The 15,656-nt window shown below is 41.0% G+C and overlaps 1 protein-coding gene across 2 annotated transcripts in view; it reads left to right on the top strand.

The window, feature by feature from the left end:
• The window catches only part of camk1db (calcium/calmodulin-dependent protein kinase 1Db), a 50,660-nt gene that overhangs the window by 13,698 nt on the left and 21,306 nt on the right, over nt 1-15,656 (top strand). For both annotated transcript variants that reach the window (XM_060908608.1, XM_060908601.1), the window contains exon 2: nt 7,200-7,331. In XM_060908608.1, the coding sequence (XP_060764591.1) occupies nt 7,200-7,331 (132 nt within the window). The remainder of the gene's footprint in view (nt 1-7,199; nt 7,332-15,656) is intronic.

The following is a 15,656-nucleotide window of genomic DNA, read 5'->3' as shown; positions in this document are numbered from 1 at the left end:
GGTAGGCCCCGTCACAACCCTCCCTCGGCTGGACGGGGCGGTCCTTTTCCCAAGAGTTCGGGACATGATGCTCGGAAGTGACCAGGCTTGCCACAGTAGATGCAGCACTTGTCCCTCCTTCTGCGCTCCCTCTCAGATGCGGACAGGCGAGTACGACCCACTTGCATGGGTTCTGGACAGTCACTGAAGGAGGTAGATGGTCTCCAGGTAGAGGTAGGGAGGCTGGGGGGGCTCAAGGCTTGGTGGCGTTCTCTCATCCTGTTGTCCAGACGAATAGCATGTGAGATGAGGGTTTCGAGGTCACTTGGGCATCCAATAGAGGCCAGACCGTCCTTGATGGGGTCAGACAGACCATGGTGGAAGGCTGACACCAGGGCAGTCTCGTTCCATCCACTTACTGCTGCGAGTGTTCGGAACGAGATGGCGTAATCTGCGACGCTTCCTCCTTGCCGGATGGACATGAGCTTTTGGGCTGCGTCGGTACTGATGTCTGCCTGATCGAAGACCCGAAGCATCTCTTCAGAAAACAGCTGGAAATCAAAGCACTCAGGTCCCTGTCTTTGCCAGATAGCAGTAGCCCAGGCTCGCGCCTTACCAGCTAATAAGGTGATCACAAAGGCAATCTTGCGGCGATCCGTAGTGTAGGTGGTAGGCTGAAGCTCAAAGGTGAGTTGACACTGGGTAAGGAACTCTCGGCACTCACTGTGCTTGCCGTCATACCTCTGTGGTGCAGGAAGGCTGGGTTCGTGAGGTGAAGAAGGCAGCATTGCAGGAGGCACTGGAGCAGGAGTGGGAGCTGGATCAGGAGCAGGAACTGGATCAGGAGCAGGAGATGCAGGCAGAGATGTCAGCTGTGCCAGGGTTTTCCCAATTTGCTGAAGCAGTTCCTCGTGGCGAGCGAGGGCCTCACGTTGGCTGGTGAGCGTACGTCCATGAGCGTCCATGGTCGCTCCGAAGCGTGTCAAAGCTGCCATAATTCCCTGAAGGTTGGCCGGGTAGACAGTTGAAGCAGCCTCTGCTGAGTCGGTCATGACGGAGTCTTTCTGTTAGGGTTTTGCTGGGATTCGAACCTGGTTCGTTGGTGTGATAATCCAGCAAACCCCCACTAGGCCACCAGGGGGATGACTCAAATGCAGAGGCGTGAGGCGGAAGTAGAAAAAGAATCAAAAGGTTTATTTAAACTATATACACTATATACAGGGCAAAACAAAAGACAAAAAAAACCAAAGAGTATAATCCAAAAGAAAAGCAAAGTGCAAAAATTCAAACGCTAAGAAGATCAAAAAACACAGTACAAAGGAAACTGGAGATAAACATAACAGCACAAAGACTCCGTGACAAGAGGACTGAACTCAGGGGTATAAATAGACAAACTAATTAAGGACACAGGTGAAGATAATTAGGCAATTAACACAAACACAAAACACAGGAACAGTGGCGGCCTCTAGAGGCCAAAATAAACACGACATGAAAAGGAAATAACAGCGGCCTCTAGAGGCCAAAACAGTCCTAGTCCTAACAAGATATAGTTGCCAGTGAGGGATATTGTGCTCTCAGAGCACTCTCTTGTTCTGTATTGTGATTATTTTTTTACATTGTAGAACAATCCTGAAGACATCAAAACTATACAATAACATATGGAACATGTATGGAATTATGTGGTAAACAAACAAGTCTTAAAACACAAAATATGTGTCATATTTTAGATTCTTCAAACTAACCACCATTTACCTTGATGATGCTTTGCACACTATTGGTATTATCTTAACCAGTTTCGTGAGGTCGTCACCTGGAATGCTTTTCAGTTAACAGGTGTGCCTTGTGGGTGGCATGGTGATGTAGTGGTTAGCACTGTCGCCTCACAGCAAGAAGGTCCTGGGTTCGAGCCCAGCGGCCAATGAGGGCCTTTCTGTGCGGAGTTTGCATGTTCTCCCCGTATCTGCGTGGGTTTCCTCCGGGTGCTCTGGTTTCCCCCACAGTCCAAAGACATGCAAGTTAGGCTAATTGGTGGCTCTAAATTGACTGTGAGTGTGAATGGTTGTTTGTCTCTATGTGTCAGCCCTGTGATGACCTGGCGACTTGTCCAGGGTGTACCCTGCCTCTCGCCCATAGTCAGCTGGGATAGGCTCCAGCTTGCCTGCAACCCTGTAGAACAGGATAAGCGGCTACAGATAATGGATGGATGGAAGGTGTGCCTTGTCAAAAGTTAATTAGTGCAATTTCTTGCCTTCTTAATGTGTTTGAGATTAAATAGTAAATAATAAAAATATAGTAAATAACCCTATTCCACAACTGTAGTAATCCATATTATGTCAAGAACCGTTCAACTACTGTAAGTAAAGAGAAACAACATCCATCATTACTTTAAGACATTGTCTTTTAATTAATAAAAATAAAGAAAAACCATTGAATTAGAAGGTATGTACAAACTTTTATCTGGTACTCTATATACAGTATGCATGCTTCCATGTGACCCTGTAAACTGAAGTGACTGAAGTGAGTGTATGAAGGATTGATAATAATGAACCCCAGTGACAATATAATTGTGTTATACAAGATACAAGATAGTTTGTGTTCAGAAATCCAGGTTAGAATATAAATGGCTTGCAACCACGTGATCAAAATGTGCTAGGTCATGAGCATCCACCATGATGGTGGATATACAAAGTGACTAGGACGGCAGCCGCTGAAAGCGTGTCTGTAAACAATGCTGAATTTTCTCAGTATTATCACGTTTTGAACGGTCCAGCGAAGATTCTATACAAAGAGAAGATAGATATGTGTGGTTTTGACCCATATTATTTTAAAAAGTCGGATTTTTCTGAAGATAAGACGCTTCTACTGACCATCGAGTACCCAGATATCGAGTTCTCTCTGGTTTGGCAGACTTCATGGATCGACAAATCTCAAATGAAGGCTTATACAGGGCTGCCAACTTTTCGAAATTCCTTGGAGTGAGATTTTTTTTGGGGGGGGGTCGACGGCAAAATTTTTCCGCACACCATGCAGTAAGTGGGAATTTTGTATTCGGTTTGATATTCACTTGTCCCCCTGCATTCTGGTGTTTTGTTTGTGGGTCGTCCAGCTGGAGATGGACAATGGGGGGGGGGGGTTGAGATTTTGGATTTAGTAGATGTTCCTGCATTCTGGTGGATTTTTGGAGTGGCCTGCTGTGCCATACCTACATTCTTACACTCTAAAAAATAATGGGGCCAGTACCGGTTCTTCAGGGCGATGCCATAGAAGAACCTTTTTCAGGGCTTCAAAGAACCGTTCATGCAACAGTTCTTTAAAGAACCATTTAAACCATTTGTTTGAGCGGTGAAGACAGATTTGTGTAAACATAGCCTATGTGCATTGACCAGCAAATGGGAAGAGAATGCCAGGATCTGAAGAACCATTTCCAATGTGAAGAACCTTTCGCATAATGTAATGGTTCATCACAGAGTTTTGACTCTCCATGGAACCATCCAGAGATTTGAAGAACCACTGAAGCACCTTTATTTTTTAGAGTGTACACACCCTGACTTGCCAGGCCTTCAGCTTGTGGCCAACAAAAGCACCAAGTTTTGGCTTAAAAGCCCCCACACTAGAAAACTACAGATGACTGCCAATGTTCCTGTAGCCCTATAGACCTGTGTTTCAGATTTAAAGGCAAGTTCATGTTTGAAAATATTTCATCAGCTAAGCCTAAACACCTTCTGAATTGAAACTAAATGTTAAGTTTTTAATAACTGTTGCAAAAAATAAGATTGTCCCTCACTGACTATTCATTATGCATTTAAGGGCTTTCCCCACCACTGGGTTCAGCAGAAGATTGGCATGGGGAAAAATATCAACAGCAAAAGAACAAATAAAATGCTTAAACAGTAAGCAAAATGTGCATGTGCTACAAGAAACATTAAAATGATTAAGTTTGAACAGTATTGAAACACAAAAAGCTGAACCTTGGCCATAGGTGGGAATGTGCACACAAAGTTGGGCTTAAAAATTTTGGTCATACTTAAATAAGCTATATTAATATGTTTCTTATTAATTTATTTCTTATCTATGTTTCTTATTAGTAATAGAGCATTCATCAGGGCCTGTTATCTGACAAATATTCTCTACCTGTCTTGCCCTCTTTGAAACCCTGTCTCCTCAGTATATTGTTCTCTGTCTTTTTTTTATTCACAAGTTCAAGTTCTTTGATATTACAGGTGACCATGCTTTATTTACTTTAACTGAGCAATTACATACATCATAAATAATTAAAAATAAATACCCTGTAAATAAACAATAGGTATGGTGGCTAATGGCTCTTCTTGCATTTGTAATATTATCTCTTACTTGCTTTATTTTACAACATTTCCAGTATGGCTTCAAATAAAGTCATAAAGTATGATAACATACAGTAAACAAACTAAAACTGCACCTTAATAAACATGTGCTAAGGAGGTGCTCTCCCGTGCTGCTTGTTGGGGAAGATAGAGGCTGTGGCACGGCAGGAGGCCTATAATGATTTAGCATGCCTAGTACATAGCTCTCGATATGGCATTAAATATTCTCACAACACTTATAGGCTAAAACGATTAAGAAACTTTATATAAGTTCATAATTACACCAGTAACACCACACATTGGCGTGCATATGTACAAACCTGTCTGAGACACCCATCTTCAACTCAGATACCTTCTTCTCTCTCCTCTTCCTCTAAATTGACGGTAGGCAATTATCCAACTTCCGGTGAGTGCAGCATCATTAGATGCGCCACCTACCATAGGGGAGTGTGTACAGAAGGGAACACCTCTCTGCCTGTTTAGCCGTGCGTAAGGCGTAATTGATCAATCGCAAGTGGTTGGCGCGACGCAATGGGTAGCCTAGATTAGATAGATAAACTATATTTTTTTCTAGCGTGAGAAATCGGAGGTATGGCGTGTGAGCGTGTGAAGACAATCAAATGCGTGTGTCTCACGCTTGCGTGAGAGTTAGCAGCCCAGGCTTATAAGTCCATGGAGGCCTATTACTTCTTTGTCTCTGGGTGGGTAAATGCCTTATTAATTAAACCAGTCAACGATGACAAAGCAGTTGTACTTGCAAGGGTAAGTTAGGGCTGCTTTTGCATTTAGTTTACTTCAGTGTGTAAACAACAGACAAAGTGTGAGTGAAATTTTGACAAGTCTCTCGCTTTATGGCTCGCAAATCATATTTCAATTTATTTCAGGTCAACCACTATAAAATTATAACAACCAAGTGAACCATGATAAGAGAACGCTCATTTTATATCAAAATTCTAGCAACACGAAATAAAATTCTTCCATGATATTATTGAGAGAGCTTTTGAATCTCACCTGAGATAAAATGATTACTGCAAACACAAGCTGTTTTGGTTTTAGCCTCTGTTAGATCAGCCCTACCGATGTTGTTCAGCCGTGCTCGTCTCCTCTCCGTACTAAGCCTCGGAGTTTACTCGCCCTCTTTCCGAATCACGGATGGAATTCTAAAAAATCGGAACGTGCCACGGTCATGAGTACTGTTGTGACCACAACCATATACAGCACAAAGATATGGCGTAGCTAAAAGAACGCTTAAAGTGGTGGAAAAACAAAGAGAGTTGCGCACGCGTGACTGTTTTGTATGGAATGTTGCTTGACCCCGCATTTGTATCTCCACCAACATGGCTGACATCCGGGTTTCTATTTTGCTTCAGTGTCACTTGCAATTCAAGGATTGTGGCTGCTGAGCAAAGCTGCTAAATTTCCCTTTAATCTGTCTGACTGTATCTCCCGTGCTTGTGAAGGTCAGCTTCTGTTGACCTGCTGAGCTCTTAAAATCCATCAGAGAAGCAGGATGGGTCATGTTCTTTGAATTGCTGTTATAGGATTATAATAAACGACAGTTTTTTGCCTATAAACTAGCATGACAGTTTTTATTTGGTTATAATTACATTACATATAGTGGAACATTTGTGCCTTATCGTGTCATGATAACAGGAAACCAAATTTTTTTGCGGACATTCCACAAGATTAAATGTAACTTTAAATAGATAAAAATTGTAATTGTTTGTTGATTGCTATGGTATAAGAGGAATAAATTTGCATGCTTTATTATACGCAATTAGTGCACAATTATTTTCCAGTAACGTCCGGTTATTAGAAAGTAATCATCTGTTGTTGATTATTTTCCTATAAGCGCACACCCCATTGTGTTTTATTCTTTATTTAACCTACAAATTATAGTTGGTTCATTTATACTTTGTTTTTATCCTATTTTCTCTCATCTTTGGATTTATACTTATCATGAGTTTCACATGGGTTACCTGTCCTGTATACTCATACCTGTCAACGTCTCAGGTGACCCTTGAACCATAGAGCATTTTTCACATTCGACATTCTAGATTAGTTAATATTTTATGAGGCATTGAGGAATTGCCTTTGAACTGTGAGGAATTACAGCCTTGCTGGCATCGTGACATGCGACACACATGAGTGAACAGAGCAGTGGCCTTTTGTGAGGTCTGACCTGCCCTCCTGTGACCTTGTGCTGATAGTTGGGTGTGCATGTTTCCCTGTGTGAGGGATTACTGAGGATTTTCAGTCCCCATGGAAGGCTTAGCTACAGACTGTACACTGCAGATGACTTAAGAACATGTGAGCAGCTGAACACACGCAGTAGATACAACAATGCAGAAGGTTTCTGACCAGCCAGAGCAGAACTGAACTTTGTGTTTATTAGATACATGTTGCAGTCAGGGGCACTACACGGTGGTGTAGTGGTTAGCGCTGTCGCCTCACAGCAAGAAGGTTCGGGGTTCGAGCCCCGTGGCCGGCGAGGGCCTTTCTGTGTGGAGTTTGCATGTTCTCCCTGTGTCCGCGTGGGTTTCCTCCGGGTGCTCCGGTTTCCCCCACAGTCCAAAGACATGCAGGTTAGGTTAACTGGTGACTCTAAATTGACTGTAGGTGTGAATGTGAGTGTGAATGGTTGTCTGTGTCTATGTGTCAGCCCTGTGATGACCTGGCGACTTGTCCAGGGTGTACCCCGCCTTTCGCCCGTAGTCAGCTAGGATAGGCTCCAGCTTGCCTGCGACCCTGTAGAACAGGATAAAGTGGCTACAGATAATGAGATGAGATGAGATGTTACAGTCATAACATCCACAGTGCATATTTCCATTTGTAAATGCAAAGTGTTTCTCTCTCTCTCTCTTTCTGATTCTTTCTCAGTGGCGCTTTCTCCGAAGTGGTTCTTGCGCAAGAAAGGGCCACAGGGAAGACGTATGCGGTCAAATGCATTCCGAAGAAAGCTCTAAAAGGGAAAGAGAGCAGCATTGAGAACGAAATTGCTGTACTCAGGAAGTAAGTATTGCTCATCATACTGTGTACAGTACCGTAGATGCCTCTGCAAGGGAAAGCCTTTCCTGGTGCACATGAACAATATTTGCATGTAGGTAAATGGAGCAAAACACAATCACACAATGACTTAATTTTTCAATTCAAATTCTAGCACAAAAATTAATCCCAAGCAGAATGGAAGTGATAATTGGTTTTGCTAACTCTTGCTTCCATGCTTCTCGAAGAGATAGAGATGAGTCAGGCCATCCTCCACACCCACCTCCACCTTCTATTTACAGTCTGCAGCGGCCACATGAAGGACTGCATGCTTTACACAAATTGTCACTAACTGGTAGCTTATGTATGCAAATCAGCTGCACACCATTGTGTGCATGTAGTGCTGTAGGGTTACAACACTGCAGCAGGTGAATGTTCAGTTTTTATTTTATTTTATTAGTTTGCAAACCTGTGTCATGTTCTCCTGCACGCAAACCATTTCCCTCCCTCAGCAGTGACTCATGCTGCCTCCTCTGCAGACCTCACTATTCCACACACGTTTATGCTCGAGTCCAACCTGATGGTTGTCATGGTAAAAGAGGAGCAGGGCTGGTTATGATGAAGAAGAGAGGGTAAATGCAGACAGCTGAGGATCAGCTGCTCAAAACCATGTGCATGTAGCGCTGTAGGGCTACAACACATCAACAAATAAACCAAGCAAGTTTATTTATTTATTTATTTATTTATTTATTTATTATAAGAAAGCTATGAGTGATAGTTTGCTGAGAGGATTCAACTTCAAGGTACAGATTTTTTTTTTTGGTTTCATTCACTCCAATACTTTGGATTTATAATGATACAATGACTGTGTGGTTAACATCAGTTTAGAGTGTTGAGGGTATTTACAGCTAGTATATGAATGAACCCCAAAGAAATTATATCCCTTTTTAAGCACAGTCCCCCATTTCAACTGACCAAAATAATTTGCTAATAATAATAATAATAATAATAATAATGGGGCAGCACGGTGGTGTAGTGGTTAGCGCTGTCACCTCACAGCAAGAAGGTCCGGGTTCGAGCCCCGTGGCTGGCAAGGGCCTTTCTGTGTGGAGTTTCTCCCCGTGTCCGCGTGGGTTTCCTCCAGGTGCTCCGGTTTCCCCCACAGTCCAAAGACATGCAGGTTAGGTTAACTGGTGACTCTAAATTGAGCGTAGGTGTGAATGTGAGTGTGAATGGTTGTCTGTGTCTATGTGTCAGCCCTGTGATGACCTGGCGACTTGTCCAGGGTGTACCCCGCCTTTCGCCTGTAGTCAGCTGGGATAGACTCCAGCTTGCCTGCGACCCTGTAGAACAGGATAAAACGGCTAGAGATAATGAGACGATAATAATAATAATAATTATTATTATTATTGTTCTTAATGATGATATAAATAATTTGACTTGCTCAGTGCTGTTAAAAGATAGAGTGAGTGTAATGATCACATGATTGCGTTCTTTCATGGAGAGACTGACCCATGATCAAAATGGGAATCCTCTCCACTTGTGAAATGCTTGATATTGCCAAAGCACAACAACTGACACATGCCACGTTAGAACGGTGAAAAAGAGCTCTTCAGAAGCTGTTAAAAGACACCAGCTGTGCACTTCTTTCATCTACTGTGCCTGAAAAAGAAGCCATGGATTTTGGGCATTTTAGCCAACTTTGAAGCTTTATTTTCAGCTAAAATCACACCTTGCCTTGGAGATCATTATGTTTGAATCGATCACTTTCAAAGTCCCCAGTTCACATTTAATATAATCAATTTTTGGTTGTAGAATGAGACTGCAGGAGCTCAGCCACCATGGCCGACCTCGCTGCTCTCTCCTGGGGTGGCCTTTTGCCTCCCCTTTATTGTAAACAAATATTTATAGACCAGTACCCAGCAATAGCTACTGCTATGAGTGCAAGTGTGATGCTATTATAATGTATCTAGTCATGTAGAACAACAAAAAAAAATCTGTCTGCAATTTTTATGTCGTGAGTACAATGCGTAATCTAGCATATGGCATTTTTTCCTGTTTTCGGTGCTGTATGGTAACATCATCAGGGAACGAATTTGTTTAGTAGACATCTATGCAAGTGACTGTCTATATTTTAACTTTATGTTCATAATCATCTCATCTCTCATCTCATTATCTCTAGCCGCTTTATCCTGTTCTACAGGGTCGCAGGCAAGCTGGAGCCTATCCCAGCTGACTACGGGCGAAAGGCGGGGTACATCCTGGACAAGTCGCCAGGTCATCACAGGGCTGACACATAGACACAGACAACCATTCACACTCACACCTACGGTCAATTTAGAGTCACCAGTTAACCTAACCTGCGTGTCTTTGGACTGTGGGGGAAACCGGAGCACCCGGAGGAAACCCACGCGGACACGGGGAGAACATGCAAACTCCGCACAGAAAGGCCCTCGCCGGCCATGGGGCTCGAACCTGGACCTTCTTGCTGTGAGGCGACAGCGCTAACCACTACACCACTGTGCCGCCCCTGTTCATAATCAATTACTTACTAATTAATGAGATGTCAATTAATTTATTAAATTAATTGAGATGTGTGAGCTATCTCTTATGATGATGCTGTGCTTGGTCTCTGTAAAGCAACCGTTTTCAACTCCAGGCTCTAGCATGGTTGCTCTACACAGACCAAGCATGGTACACTATGAGCAATCACGTGCTCTGACTGGCTACTGTACCACGAGGCTAACAGCTCATATACCATGAGTAGAGACAAACAAAATGGCGGCGCGTGTTGCTGAACCAACCGAGGATGAAATAAAAACTCTACTCAAAAACAACCCCCCCCCCCCAAGAAAAAGCAACAAAATACAGAATGAAAGTATTTGATGGGAAGAACACATCTTTTTTATTTTTCAAGAATTATTATTACAGCATTTTTTACAAATTGCTCCTGTCATTTCACCGGATTGTTTGCATTCTTCATCTTTAAACATTAAAATTTGTTGAATTTTTTAGACTGGTTCAAAAGCTCAAAGAAGTTTGAAAATTACAGAACTGAAATGTCCAAGAAGAATTAAATAAACGTCTGAAGCTATTCTATACCTCAGCACGACAGGAAGACGGAACTTTCTGCAAAAAAACAACAACACTGAAGTCAGTTTGTGCAGCCATCGATAGGTTTTTAAGAAGTCCACCTCAGCAAAAATTATTTTGTTGGACAGTTTTTAATTTATCGAATTTGCAAAAAATAGTTTATATATACAGTGGGGAAAACAAGTATTTGATCCCTTGCTGATTTTGTTGGTTTACCCACTAAGAAAGACTTGATCAGTCTGTAATTTTAATGGTAGGTGTATTCTAACATGTGGAGACAGAATATCAAAAAGAAAATCCAGAAAATAACTTTTAAATATCTATATTAATTTATTTGTATTTTATTGAGAAAAATAAGTATTTGATCCCCTAGTAACCATCAAGAGTTCTTGTTAATACAGACAAGTTAGACTCTCCAAATTACCTTGTCACCTAAATTGAAGACACCTGATATCACTAATGACTTGTATAAAAGCCACCTGGCCACAGAATCAATCATTTTGTCAGACTCCAAACTCTCCAACATGGGAAAGACTAAAGAGCTTTCTGTGGATTTAAGGGAGAAGATTGTAGACCTGCACAAGACCGGTATGGGCTACAAAACCATTAGCAAGAAGCTGGGCGTTAAGGTGACAACTGTTGGTGCAATTGTGCGCAAGTACAAGACTCACAACATGATCATCAATCGACCTAGGTCTGGGGCTCCAAACAAGATCTCACCTCGTGGGGTTTCCAGGATCATGAGAACGGTGAGAAATAGACCTAATACAACACAGGCAGAGTTAGTGGATGATCTTAAAGCAGCTGGGATCACAGTCACCAAGCAAACAGTTGGTAACACTTTACACCCAATGGTCTAACATCTTGCAGTGCTCGCAAAGTACCCCTGCTTAAGAAAGCACATGTGCAGGCCCGCCTGAACTTTGCCAATGAACATCTGAATGACTTGGAGAGTGACTGGGAGAAGGTATTATGGTCAGATGAGACCAAAATTGAGCTCTTTGGCATCAATTCAACCCGTCGTGTCTGGAGGGAGAGACATGCTGCTTATGACCCCAAGAACACCATCCCCACTGTCAAGCATGGAGGTGGTAACATTATGCTTTGGGGGTGTTTTTCTGCACAGGGCACAGGGCTACTTCACCGTATCAATGGGAGGATGGACGGAGCCATGTACCATAAAATCCTAAGTGAAAACCTCCTTCCCTCTGCCAGGAAGCTTAAAATGGGTCGTGGATGGGTCTTCCAGCAGGATAATGACCCAAAGCATACAGCCAAGGCAACCAAGGAATGGCTGAAGAAGAAACATATCAAGGTCATGGAGTGGCCCAGCCAGTCTCCGGACCTGAATCCTATAGAAAATCTATGGAAAGAGCTGAAGCTCAGAGTTGCCAAGCGACAGCCACGGAAGCTTGATGATTTAGAGGTCATTTGCAAAGAAGAGTGGACCAAAATTCCTCCTAATATGTGCAGAAACCTGGTCATCAACTACAAAAAACGTCTGACCTCTGTACTTGCTAATAAGGGGTTTGCCACAAAGTAATAAGTCCTTTTGGCAAGAGGGTTCAAATACTTATTTTCCTCAATAAAATGCAAATAAATTAATACAAATTCTTTAAAGTCGATTTTTTGATTTTCTTTGTGATATAGACTACACTTACCATTAATATTACAGACTGATCGAGTCTTTCTTAGTGGGTAAACCAACAAAATCAGCAAGGGATCAAATACCCCAATATATATATATATATATATATATATATATATATATATATATATATATATATATATAGATAGATAGAGAGAGAGAGAGAGAGAGAGAGAGAGAGAGAGAATATTATACAGTTCCTAATATGAAAAAAACTGCAATTTAATCAAAAGAATTTTAATTTTGAACCAGTTCGCCATTTTGACAACACACATCTAGTCAGTGGGAAAACACTGGGAGTGACATCACCGGAGTGAAATATCGGGAGATATGTCACTCAGATCCGTGATGTAATTTGTATGAAAAATGCGAGTTTTTCAACGCAAGAAGATAAACTTCATATCTTCAAGTTAACGTGTGATTTTCTTTTTATTATACAGACACATTCACAAACAAAACGTACCCAAATTTATCAAAACAATTCATCGATTTCCTCACGAGTGACATATAGAGATTTATGTCATGGTTTTGAATCTCCATGTCCTGGATGTAGCTTGTATGAAAAATACGAGTGGCATATTTCCCAGTAAAACACTCGTGTTCATATATATATATATATATATATATATATATATATATATATATATACACACACTACCGTTCAAAGTTTGGGGTCACTTTGAAATGTCCTTATTTTTGAAAGAAAAGCACTGTTCTTTTCAATGAAGATCACTTTAAACTAATCAGAAATCCACTCTATACATTGCTAATGTGGTAAATGACTATTCTAGCTGCAAATGTCTGGTTTTTGGTGCAATATCTCCATAGGTGTATAGAGGCCCATTTCCAGCAACTCTCACTCCAGTGTTCTAATGGTACAATGTGTTTGCTCATTGCCTCAGAAGGCTAATGGATGATTAGAAAACCCTTGTACAATCATGTTAGCACAGCTGAAAACAGTTGAGCTCTTTAGAGAAGCTATAAAACTGACCTTCCTTTGAGCACATTGAGTTTCTGGAGCATCACATTTGTGGGGTCGATTAAATGCTCAAAATGGCCAGAAAAATGTCTTGACTATATTTTCTATTCATTTTACAACTTATGGTGGTAAATAAAAGTGTGACTTTTCATGGAAAACACAAAATTGTCTGGGTGACCCCAAACTTTTGAACGATAGTGTATATACACAGAGATGCTTGAAGGTTTGTGGACCCTTTAGAATTTTCTATATTTCTGCGTAAATATGACCTAAAACATCATCAGATTTTTACACAAGTCCTAAAAGTAGATAAAGAGAACCCAGTTAAACAAATGAGACAAAAAAATATTATACTTGGTCATTTATTTATTGAGGAAAATGATCCAATATTACATATCTGTGAGTGGCAAAAGTATGTGAACCTTTGCTTTCAGTATCTGGTGTGACCCCCTTGTGCAGCAATAACTGCAACTAAACATTTCCGGTAACTGTTGATCAGTCCTGCACACCGGCTTGGAGGAATTTTAGCCCATTCCTCCATACAGAACAGCTTCAACTCTGGGATGTTGGTGGGTTTCCTCACATGAACTGCTCGCTTCAGGTCCTTCCACAACATTTCGATTGGATTAAGGTCAGGACTTTGACTTGGCCATTCCAAAACATTAACTTTATTCTTCTTTAACCATTCTTTGGTAGAATGACTTGTGTGCTTAGGGTCGTTGTCTTGCTGCATGACCCACCTTCTCTTGAGATTCAGTTCATGGACAGATGTCCTGACATTTTCCTTTAGAATTTGCTGGTATAATTCAGAATTCATTGTTCCATCAGTGATGGCAAGCCGTCCTGGCCCAGATGCAGCAAAACATGCCCAAACCATGATACTACCACCACCATGTTTCACAGATGGGATAAGGTTCTTATGCTGGAATGCAGTGTTTTCCTTTCTCCAAATATAATGCTTCTCATTTAAAGCAAAAAGTTCTATTTTGGTCTCATCTGTCCACAAAACATTTTTCCAATAGCTTTCTGGCTTGTCCACGTGATCTTTAGCACAGTGTAGATGAGCAGCAATGTTCTTTTTGGAGAGCAGTGGCTTTCTCCTTGCAACCCTGCCATGCACACCATTGTTGTTCAGTGTTCTGATGGTGGACTCATGAACATTAACATTAGCCAATGTGAGAGAGGCCTTCAGTTACTTAGAAGTTACCCTGGGGTCCTTTGTGACCTTGCCACCTATTACACGCCTTGCTCTTGGAGTGATCTTTGTTGGTCGACCACTCCTGGGGAGGGTAACAATGTCTTGAATTTCTTCCATTTGTACACAATCTGTCTGACTGTGAATTGGTGGAGTCCAGACTCTTTAGAGATGGTTTTGTAACCTTTTCCAGCCTGATGAGCATCAACAACACTTTTTCTGAGGTCCTCAGAAATCTCCTTTGTTCATGCCATGATACACTTCCACAAACATGTGTTGTGAAGATCAGACTTTGATAGATCCCTGTTCTTTAAATAAAACAGGGTGCCCACTCACACCTGATTGTCATCCCATTGATTGAAAACACCTGACTCTAATTTCACTTTCAAATGAACTGCTAATCCTAGAGGTTCACATACTTTTGCCACTCACAGATATGTAATATTGGATCATTTTCCTCAAAAAATAAATGACCAAGTATAATATTTTTGTCTCATTTGTTTAACTGGGTTCTCTTTATCTACTTTTAGGACTTGTATGAAAATCTGATGATGTTTTAGGTCATATTTATGCAGAAATATAGAAAATTCACTGTTTTTAGGTACAGGATTGTTTTATTATACCACGGCCCAGTTCTATAAGGCTGCATTGTAAGTACTATAAGTACCAACTATGATTAAATTCAGTTACGTTTTATCTGAAGGACAGATACGTACACATGTCACTGACATTCATGAGCATTACACACTCCAGCAATACCGATGCATTTATGTAAGGCTTATTTCAAATCCTGCAAGATGACAGAACAGAGAAGAACCTCATTCCATTCTGCCATTATACTGTAGGTCAACTGTTTGAGACATCTGTCATTTTTCCATCACTTTGAAGTTATTATTTTGCCTTCACAAACAGGATGTTCGTGAAGTATTGAGAAAACATCTATGAAGCGCCCCTGTTGTGAAAATCTATTATAATATACCACAAAGTGCATATTCCAAATGTCAAATGAATTATTTTCATGCCCTCAAACTAAAGTAGTCATCAAATGTGCATTTACATTAGTCAAGCACGGTGTACATCTGTTATATGCTTTTTGAGTGCCATGAATGTGCTGTTCGTCAAAACTAATAACTTTTTGCAAGATAAGGATAAAACTCTTGATCTTTTGACCCATAATTGCACATGTTTTAATTAGATGTTTTAGGTGATGCCTTTTAATGTTTGTAATGTTCTTTATTTGTTTTGTCTTTTGTGTTTTTTTAGGGTTTGATTGTTTTATGTTTTCATGTTTTTTATGAAACTATTTGTACTGCCATCTTGGCCAGGTCTCTCTTGGAAAAGAGATTTATATCTCAAGAGACTAACCTGGTAAAATAAAGGTTAAATAAATAAATAAATAAATAAAATAACAATAATTCAGGGCTGTTTTTTTTCTAC

The sequence above is a fragment of the Neoarius graeffei genome, chromosome 2, assembly GCF_027579695.1.
Source record: "Neoarius graeffei isolate fNeoGra1 chromosome 2, fNeoGra1.pri, whole genome shotgun sequence".
Classification (NCBI taxonomy): domain Eukaryota; kingdom Metazoa; phylum Chordata; class Actinopteri; order Siluriformes; family Ariidae; genus Neoarius; species Neoarius graeffei.
The sequence above is the reverse complement of the archived record's forward strand: the minus strand, read 5'-3'. Positions and strand labels throughout refer to the sequence as shown.